General features: G+C 41.9%; 1 protein-coding gene across 1 annotated transcript in view; it reads right to left on the bottom strand.

Annotated features, from left to right (window-relative positions):
• camsap2a (calmodulin regulated spectrin-associated protein family, member 2a) overlaps nt 1–10,720 on the bottom strand; it is a gene marked incomplete at both ends in the record, with an annotated part of 39,752 nt that extends 29,032 nt beyond the window's left edge. The window contains 3 exons of the mRNA XM_084472815.1: nt 6,806–7,068; nt 7,598–7,663; nt 10,582–10,720. Coding sequence (XP_084328941.1) covers nt 6,806–7,068; nt 7,598–7,663; nt 10,582–10,720 — 468 coding nt within the window. The remainder of the gene's footprint in view (nt 1–6,805; nt 7,069–7,597; nt 7,664–10,581) is intronic.
• Between the last annotated feature and the right edge of the window lie 429 nt (nt 10,721–11,149).

Below are 11,149 nucleotides of genomic sequence, written 5' to 3'. Positions count from 1 at the left end.
CTGCAATTTCTGAAGGCTTGCCTTTTTTAATTTTACCCATAGGGGTGCAGTATATAATGGGGTACAGTATGCTTTAAAAAGAAAAAAATTTACATCCTCTGAGCACATATGAAATTTCCTAGCCAGAATATTAGCTTGGGCATATAACATGCAACATTGTCTATAAATATCATCATCATCAGATATCTGGTCTGTGATGAGATGACCCAGGTATTTAGTTAATGTCTGACTTTGTCATGAGATTGTAGCTTTGATCACATGTTCAATGTGTTCTGCTTCCATTTGCCATTCATAAGATGACATATGTGTAATAACTAATAATACTGTATAGTGTCTAAACCAGCACATTGGAGGTGGGAGGAATGGGTGACTGGTTGCTGTGGAGGACCAGTAAGTCAATATTGACACCCAGTTTAAGCAGTGGGTTCCCTTTCAGCAAATGAAAAACTGACACCTCAGGAAACCAAATACCTCCAGCCAACATCAATGCCTTTATCCTGATGGTAAACTGTCCTATTACTGGCAAGTTTAATTAAACGGCCATCTTTGCGCTACTTCGTAAAGATTTAGTTATCAAATAAAAAAATGTCAGCGAGAAAATGGAGCAGACTTCTTGCCTTTTCTTATTACAGACGCAAAGATGTTCTCATCACTTCAATGACGGCTTTACCCAGAGTGCACCTGGAGCAGAAAGAGTTGAAGAAGAACCGGCTGCTGGGCATGTAATTATCCACCAGGCTCTTCCTCAGTGGGAAGCTCTTTGATTGGTTGTTTTGTACTGTTCCTGCTGAACTACATCTGAATGGCAAATCAGTCAAAAATGGATGCCACTTGGCCCATTTACCACTGAGAGAACCACAGTGGAGGAACAGCTGTCTCCTTTCATTCATTTTTTTGTAATTTTTTGTAGTTGGTAGTAGTTGATGACACTGGGCTGTCAGGAGATGGGTTTTAAGCATTTAAGATCTCCGAAGGGTTGCAGATGGTGTGGACACAACGACAGTTAAACTGTACACTGTCACAGTTTGTCAGTTGGAATGTGAATTTGTATTATGGTTTAAAGTATCTAGAGGACCTTCGTCAGTCAACTGAGCTTGTGGTCAAATGCTCTTGAATATCAACAACCTTCGCGTCACAAAGCACAGCCATTATGAAATCCTTCGGCTTAGCCACTTTAATAACCTGTCTGAACTGCTGGCCATAATAGGGCTTTGCGCACACACACGCACGCATGCACGCATGCAACCCACCCCCCCCATCCCTCCATACACACACACCTAACTTGACTTGCATCAAGATTTCATTTGGTGCGTTTTGGTTTTCCAATAAATGCACAGACGAGGCGACCATCATCTATTATGCAAAAGGCCACCATAGAAAAGACACAGCTACTAAATGGTCTCTTAGGAATGTACAACACGAAGGGTGGTTCAGTAACATTATGCCATGCTGCTGCTGAAAACTGCTTCCTGTTTCACTGGTAAGCATTTCAATGAATGCATATTTTGGGGGGGATAATCTTAATCATAATATTAAAACATGCAAAAATAAATAATAGAAAAATGCTATTTACTGTATGAACACCATTGACTTCATGGTTTCCGTCAAACTAACTTAAATATAGCACCAACAATTATGCTACCCACCCACCTCACCCAGAACCCAAAAAATCCACCTCTCTATCTCTCTGCTTCTCTTTCATCGTGAGTGTGTGTGTCTGTGTTCGTATGTGTGAGAGAGAGTGTGTGGGTGTCTGTATGTGGGCGACAGCTGCAATTTGAAGCCTGTGTCCAAAAAATGTTCAGTACCGAGCCAAGAGAGGAAGGGATGAGGAGGAAGAAGAGGAGAGAGAGAGAGAGAGAGAGAGAGAGAGAGAGAGAGAGAGAGAGAGAGAGAGAGAGAGAGAGAGAGAGAGAGAGACAGAGAGAGAGAGAGAGAGAGAGAGAGAGAGAGAAATGTTGTTTCTCTTCTGAGGGAATAATTGTGTTGTGGTATGGAAATGTCCTTTACGTAACACATCGCTGTTCGCCTGACAACATAACCCTGACAAGTGATCGCCATCAGCATCTAAAGTCTGTTCCTTCTGCTCCAACAATCACATGCACACATCTTGATCGTCATAACCTTTTTATGCAAGCTCTACAAACTTTGAAGGGCCTTTTAGTCGTGTCCTTGCGACCAACAGACATCAGTGCAACAACAGCACTTCATCTCCAACTCGTGACAATATTGGATTGAATTGAGAGGAACTGATTAAATAAATATATAATCGGGTCTTAGCAATGAGTCATTAAAATGAAAGTGGAAATATTATAATATTAGAGCATAGCTGGTATAGACAATGATGTCTTCTTCAACAACCACTTCCCCAGACATTTTTTTAAGAAGAGAACAACCAGGCATGTTGTCCTTAAAGTTTGTCTTCTACCTCAGTGCTGCATTCGACACTGTAGACCATACAATACTTTTGGACAGATTAGAAAACTGGGTGTGGCTTTCAGGCACAGTATTAAATTGGTTTAGGTCCTACCTACAAAATAGGAACTACTTTGTTTCCATTGGCGACTTTGTTTCAGAATCAACAAACGTGACATGTGGAGTCCCACAAGGTTCGATCTTAGGACCCTCTCTATTCAACATCTACATGCTCCCACTAGGGCAAATCATGCAACATAACAATATTGACCATCACTGCTATGCTGATGACACACAAATCTATGTATCTCTATCACCAAATGAATATCAGCCCATAGATCTGTTGTGCCAGTGCATTGAGCAAGTCAAAGACTGGATGTGTTACCCAACACCTTCACTCTCTGTCCCTGAAAACCTCAATCAAAGCCAGAAATCTAGGGGTTATCATGGATTCAGATTTACATTTCGACAGTCACATCAAATCAGTTACAAAATCTGCATATTATCACCTTAAAAACGTAGCAAGACTTAGAGGGCTCATGTCTACCGAAGACTTACAAACACTTGTACATGCCTTTATCACTAGCAAGCTTGATTACTGCAATGGTCTCCTTACAGGTCTCCCAAAAAAAACTCTAAGGCAACTACAGCTTGTTCAGAATGCTGCTGCTAGAGTTCTAACAAAGACCAAAAAATTTGAACATATTACACCAATTCTTAAATCATTACATTGGCTCCCTGTATGTCAGAGAATTTTAAAATCATGTTGCTAACCTATAAATCCCTACATGGTTTAGGGCCAAAATATTTAACTGATATGCTTCCACTACATAAGCCTTCTAGGCCACTAAGATCCTCTGAGACCAATCTGTTAATTATCCCCAGAGTCAACACGAACCATGGGGAAGCAGGATTTAGTTACTATGCAACAAATAGCTGGAATAAACTCCCTGAGGATTTAAGACTTGCCCCAACTCTGACAGCTTTAAAACAAGACTGAAGACTTTTATGTTTGCTTTAGCTGCTAAATCTTAAATCTACAATGCTTCTATTTTTTATTTTATTAGTAACTTTGCCTTTATTTTCTCACTTTCTAAAATGCATTTTTTTTTTACTCGGCCTTTCTAAAATGTTTTTTTCAAACTTTGCCTTTATTTTCTATCTATTTTACTTTTTACTTATCTATTATTTTATTTTATTGTATGACAATGTTTATATGTGAAGCACTTTGAGTCTGCCTTGTGTATGAAAAGTGCTATATAAATAAAGTTGCCTTGCCTTGCCTTCCATGTGAATAGCATTGTGTGACCTTCCAGCACTGCTTTAGAAAGGGATAACAGTTTAATGATTTAGCAGTGTAGATGTTGCTGCTAATAATGGAAAAACATGTTGTCATTGTTACAAGTTTGGGATATTGATTGCTCATTATGATTGGTTGGTTTGTAACCTTGGTTCTAATTCTGATGTTGCTCATTCACACTTTACCACACATCCATCTTGCAAAGATTTCAATCCATCTTTGTAAATCAACCTCACAATGTATAGGCAACTAGTGAATATATTTGCGTATGAAATGAATATGGTTTTGCAATGCTAGAGCCAAGATGCATTGAGAGGTCTAAATGGATGATGTGATTAAACAAGCTGTCATCTGTTGAGCAGGCAGCAAGAGCTGTAGGCTATCATAATTAATCACACAAAGAAATACAAACCACAAGGGTTGTGTCTATAATACGGACAGAACCCCTAGTGGTTTATAGAATATAGACTCTATATTCTGATCTAATCTCTCATTTGACAAATTATTTTCATAGAATACACTGACAAATCTAGTATCCACTGAGAAGAGCTATACATTTGGTTTGATTAGCCATCTTGTTTGGTTGGCACAAGTAAAGATTAAGCATGCAAAAAACTATATTCAGTGTGTTTATATTCAAACATACAACATACAAAACAAACAAAAACAGCCTCTAATCGCACTGCATTGAAAATGAACAATGAAGACTTGCCTCTTAAAAAGAAGTGAATTCACACCACATATATAGATACCACTGTGATTATGACAACAAATAGCCAATCAAAACATGGAGGAGAAAAGAAGAGCAGCCTCTGTTTCTCCCAGAGGAGATACGGAGCAAAAAGATGGAGCAGAGGGGAGGAGGCATGGAGGTGGGGAATGATATGACGAAGATATAGACCATGGAGGAGGAGGAACAAATGATGGATATAGAGAGGGGTGGAAGGTCGGAGAGGAGAACGGAGATGACAGATGAGACAGATGAGATGTTGGGAAATCAAGCATTATTTCTTCAAACCCGTGCTTGTATTATACAAGTTCTACAAGCCTGCCAATTTGTACAACGTGTCATTTTTGCGATATGGCAGAATTTGTCAGTAAAAGGATGATAATACTAACAAATACAATAGGGTTGCTACGGATTTTGTAGGAACCCTAATGAATGCATGCATGAACATCTGTTGCTTAAGCCACACACACACACACACACACACACACACACACACACACACACACACACACACACACACACACACAGTGCTGTGCTGAATGCCAACAAGGGATTGAGTTGACTTTGGCGCGTGCTAGAGGTGATCAGCATGTGTACTCGATCACATGACTTCATCCCAGCTTGTGATTGGTCAGAGTTGGGCTGAAGATGCTTCCTATTGTGAGGTATATTCAAGAGTGTAGCCAAAGAACATGGTGCCCTCTTATGGCCTTTATTGGTTTATTTTATATTTTACAACTAGCTAACTAACTAGTCTACAGTGAGATGTTTGCTAACAATAAAGCCGGCTGCAAACACAACATCTTTCTGAAACATGCCTCATTATACTACTTATGAATGACTTCACTATTTGCGCACACTAGCAACACAGTGCAACACAGTGCAACCCCACACGCGTGCTGCAGACGTGTGTACACAGGGACTGCTGATTGTGTCTCGACGGCAATCAACTCAAGTGGTTAAAAAAAACTGCTCGAGACTGCAAGGAGTACTAAATAACAATGCTCTCTGAGTGTCATTTGATAGGCTACCTGCGAAGTCCCAGCTGCCGCGACTCTCCTTCACACATGGCAATGCAGATAAGCTGCAAAGCACTGGATATAGGATGGAAGGTGTGGAAGGAGAGGAACGGTTTGGAATTGCTACAACCAGAGGGTTTAGCAGCAGCCAATCAGCAAAGCCTTCTGGAAGGATGTGATGAAAGCATCTGTGAGGTCGTACTCCTCAGCTAGGACTGATTAGAAGACTAGAGTAGTGGGCTGCTGGGTCGGTGATTGGCTGAAGTTGCACTAATCCGCCATTTCTGTAAATAACCACTCTTGGTTTTATTGGGACTGCTGGTTTGCTGACAGGGGAAAACCGGCAAGGATGTGTTTTTTTTTACAGAAAATAAGATGTCCTGAAATGAAAAAGTATGACCTGAAATGTGTAAAATAAGTTTCATGATTAACTTAACTAAGAATAACTTACACATACAGTACAAACTAAGACTAGTATCACTCATTATTTCAGTTAATAACGTATCAGACTAAATCATAGCCAATCGTTATTCGGTACACAGAACCACAGCACACCAGAAAGATGTCCTACAGCAAAATTAAGCCGAACAAAAGACAATAACTAATAATTATCACCACAGAATCTTTTGTCTCTCAATAAATACTGGAAGTGCAATAAAAAACTGCCAAGAGCCTAAAAATCCACAGAAAGAAAGCAATTCCCGAAAAATTGCCTCCATTTTATTGTTTTGTTGTTGATCAGAAACCCATGGCCAGAAATGAATTGTTTCATTTCAGCAATGATTATAAATTGTTATTTATTATTCCCCGCCTTCATAACACCTTTAACCCATACACACTGCTTTTATAATATTGCTGAAACACAAAGAGAAAAATGTTAAAGCCTCACGCTTTAAGATAAACAACAACTAAGCATGATAACAACAGATAGCTAGTAGCATCCACCCATCAAGTATTTTCTTTGTACTTGGTACTCCGGTGGGCATGAGGGGTACAGCAGAAGTATTCACACACACACACACACACACACACACACACACACACACACACACACACACACACACACACACACACACACACACACACACACACACACACACACACACACACACACACACAGTGTTCCTACCTACATGTAAATCAGCGTATCCTGGCTTGAGAAGTTACCCTAACACAATAACATTCAAGCTGCAAGAAAAGGACCCGACATTGGTTTTCAAAACAGTCTTCAGAGGTGTAACACAAAAGCAACTACTACTATTGCACTTCGATGCTGTCCTAAACCTCTAAAATGTCCGCCTAAACCTCTCAAATGACCCCGTAACCCTCCAGTGCCCTTACCATTTGCAGAGGTCTCCTTTGAAGGTCTCTCTCTGTGACAAGCCTCTCCTGGTCGGTGACGTAGAGGCCTCTCTGAGCCAGGGCCTGGATTATGGCGTCATGCCCCCGAAGATGCCCGGTGGCTGGGTCACTCTTCAGGACGGGGCTGCCGGCCCTGCGGTAGAGGTCGGCAGACAGGAGGAGGCTCACCACGGGGGGCTTCAGGTGCTCCTGGTCGTACTGGTCCGTGTAGAAGGGGTCCCGCAGGTCTGCTGGGACACCATCTGTTGAAAACACACAGAGAGGGAAGTAAGGTTCTACAACCCACTAAGTGCTTTTTCCGTGACTGATGATCTGAATCTTTTATTAGTTTGGCCCACATTGAGCCACTCATGGGTCACGTCTGCAGTCTTCCCGTCGGCAAGATGCCCTCACCTAACCCCTACCTGCTCCTTCATGGCATCTGAAAACAATGTAAGACTCTTTGGATAAAAAGCCACTGCTCCATGATATGATGGACATCCTCATGGTTTGAACCACATACCTGGAACACCCCGTCCACCACACCATCCTACCTAACTTGGCTAGAATAGTGCGTGTTTCGGTTAGAGGCTGCAGGGTTATCCAGCAGTTGGTTCAGTCTTATTCCACATGAAGGTCATGTTCTCAAACCCCTTCCCCCGCACCACAACCCTAACCACCACCACCCCCACCACCATCACCACCACCAACCCCACCACCAACCAGGGAAGAAATGTCAGTACCCTGCAGCAACCATCTCAATACCCCCTGTGCACCAGGGGAGCTCACTACCTTCTCTGCCCTGCTGCAGGCCTCCGCCAGAAGGCCTGGAGAACAACATGCTTTCCTCTCGGGATGCTGCTGGAGTAAATAAAAGGAAAGACTCCGATCAATCAAACTGACGCTTTCATGTGGAGTTCAGATCAGATCCACTCTATTCCTGACTATTTCTATGTGTGTGTGTGTGTGTGTGTGTGTGTGTGTGTGTGTGTGTGTGTGTGTGTGTGTGTGTGTGTGTGTGTGTGCGTGTGTGTACTTGCGTACGTGTGTACGCGTGTGTGTGAGTGTGTCCTTGTATGGAACAAATCCCATTGTAAAATATCAGTCATATTATAGTATTAACCAAAGCAACATGTGTTTGAAGTCTCTGTTATTTATAGAGGTCTGACGGGATTGAATTTCTGACATCATAACATATGAATGCATTCACACAGGAACACAACATAAATTTAATTTCTATGTTTTCTAGGTAAGCCTTTCCGGTCCAAGCATGGATTCCTAATTCATGCTCCTGGATAGTCTACCGTGTGCCATTTTTCTTCTGTGTGCATAGAAAAAATCTCTGGGAGATCCGTAGATAGGCTGTGAGGTTGCTATAGTAACTGCAGCGGAGAAGAGAGTCCCAATCGATTCATCTCACAGGGAACATCCCTCTCTCTGTCTTCCTCTTCATCAAAGAATAGTGCACCGTGTGTGCATGTGTGTGTGGTGGGTGTGTTGTGCACTAACTCTTGCTTTGTTTGTTTGTGTATGGTGTGTGTGTGTGTGTGTGTGTGTGTGTGTGTGTGTGTGTGTGTGTGTGTGTGTGTGATCTCACTTACTCATGTTTATGTGTATGTATGCGGCGTACACTAACTCTTTTTTATGTGTATATACATGTTTGTGTGTGTGTGTGTGTGTGCATGTTTATTCCAGCACAAGCCAGTTTTATGTCAGTAAACAATGGATGTGCTAAAGTTAACAACTAGAATACCAGACTTCTCCTACCAACTCGCTCATCACACACACACACACACACACACACACACACACACACACACACACACACACACACACACACACACACACACACACACACACACACACACACACACACACACTCTCCTAGAGTGAACAACACTAACTAAAAAGTCATTGCATAACCCTTAGTCTGGCATCTTCAATTTTAAAAGCAGCACTCACTGCTAATTACTAGACACATAAAATCATCTTTTATCCTTTTATAATACAGCGAACAAAAATGAATCAATGCATGTGGCATCACTCACATAACCAAGGTTTAATACAAGTGTGGATGGTGGCTTTGTGGTGGGTGTGGGTGGTGGATCTGTCTGTGGGGAGAGCTATGCCGGTGTTGGGCTCTCAGGATCTGATTTATGAAGACAGGTGAGTTAGTGGCAGTTGCTGTCAATTTACTAATCACCTGTCACCTCTTTAAACCTTGGCAGCAGCTGGAGCTAGACCCATGAGGAAGAACAGAGTTAGCTGCGCAAGAAGACAATGTCATTTAGCTTGCTTTGTTTCTGGTTTTAAGGTTTGTTTAAAGGTTACAACTTAAAGAATGAGGTGCCCGCACACTGCTGTATCTCCCATATGTTTAATGGTGCTGCAACGTTTCGACCAGGTTGTTTGTTTAAAGGTTACCCCTTTACTGTTCTTTCAAACCATGTGTCGGTTTCCTCCTCCACATATAGTTAGCTTTAGTGGCATACCATATTAGGGCATACCATTACAAGGTTCTGGATAGTAACTTGCCCTTAGAGTATTAAGGCAATGCATTCGGTCCATAGAACGATCATTATTCAACCTTTTCACATTTGCTGATCTGGAACCCTGCATTCAATAGACACAATGGTGTCTTCATCTCGCTAGACTTCCTACAGGGAGCAGGTAGTGTGGTGTTTAGGGTTCCACTCACAACCCACAAGATACTGCGTTCAATCCCAAATGCCTGCAGCCTACATGCTCTTTGAGCAACATGCATAGAGCCAAAACGCTCCCACATGCATCTGAATTCACTAAATTGCTTTGAATTAAAAAACCTCTGCTCAAATCCCAATCTGGGCCTTTTCTTCCTCTACCCTCCTAGCCTGGTTATCTGTTGAAGGGAAACTATTTTTGGATTCAACCCATTTTAGTCGGTCCTGGTTGGGAATACACCCGGGAAATGTGTGTGTGTTCGGCGCTTCCACTTAGCGGAGAGGAGGGCTGGGATAATCTACCATCTGGCTGCACAGACACCATTGGTTTGCCTCATGCAGAGGCCTTCTGCCTTGTTCCTATGTGTAGTTTTATAGTTTTAATATTCATGACTGGAATTTGATGGTGCGTGCTTAAACCCACATGGAGACTAAACGAGAAGGGTCTTAATGATCAGTTGCTCAGAGTAATGCTACTACAAGGAATAGAACAGGAGATTATGACAGCCAATCCATCCTCTCACATTAGTAAAGTAAGTGCAGTCTTTAACCTGGGACTTTAGTTGATTTCAAATCTAACATGTTGATTTCGGATGTACATGTTGATTTAGAATGTAGTCAATGCTTTTTAGAGGAATAAGCAGATATCAAATAGCAAATATTTAGTTTACAAGCTTATGTTTAAACTAAGCAGAATAAGACGTTACTGCTCTTTGATTCCAGAGATCAAGTCTCATCCTATCTATTTACTGTATAGTGTGTCTGTGGAGAAGGTCGATTAGTTAATTGAATTATTCTGTTATGGTCTGACGTGCAGCGTAGTCCCCACACGTAACCCCACCCCACCCTACTCTCCTCCACCCGTGTTTATGATGTAGTTTATGGTGGCCACCCGTAGACGATGGACCTGCCACGAAATACATTTTTCAGGATAAATATTTAAGAGTGAAGACTTTAATTACATGCTCGATTTGATTTGTAACACCAAGTGTTTTTCAATAAACGAGTCATGTGCAAAACATTGCAGATGCATCCTTCTGCTGTGTAATAATATGAGAACCATATGATTAGCCCTACCTGTCCCATACGCCTTGGTGACCAACCACTTCAGGCTGCAACCAATCTTGGCTCTTGCGAAGTCGTAGTGATCAAAAGACTTTATTGCCGGAGCAATAAATATCTTTTTAACATCCTTGATGTCTTGAACTTCACCCATCTTTCAATTCTTCGATGTAAGCTCCCTATTAGGCAACAGAGAACGAGGGCATCCCCCCCTTAGAATTTCATGCAGAATAATTGACTTGTTGAGATGCAGTGTTTCTTTAACCACTGTCCACAAGCATAGGAAAATAAATGTTTCAACAGTTGTCTACACAGATATGTGTCTCTGACTCCACGTTGGCACATTGACGCGCTGCTCTTTGTATTTTCCAGTCATTCTCCGCCGCGCAACGGTTCAGACGCGCTGCTTCAGAAGAGATGTCAAGGATCCCCTTGGAATTCAGATGGTGGGATTCAGCGTTTCCTTCTCCACAATAATAACGAATGAAGAAAAACTCCACATTTGTCCTCTATGATTCGCGAGTGGCGCGTTTCGGTTCATGTTTACACATTCCTCTGAGGATAGCCCTTGTTTTTTGACGTC

Source organism: Micromesistius poutassou (genome assembly GCF_964030765.1).
Source record: "Micromesistius poutassou genome assembly, chromosome: 9".
NCBI lineage: Eukaryota > Metazoa > Chordata > Actinopteri > Gadiformes > Gadidae > Micromesistius > Micromesistius poutassou.
This window is presented reverse-complemented; position numbering and strand designations above follow the sequence as displayed.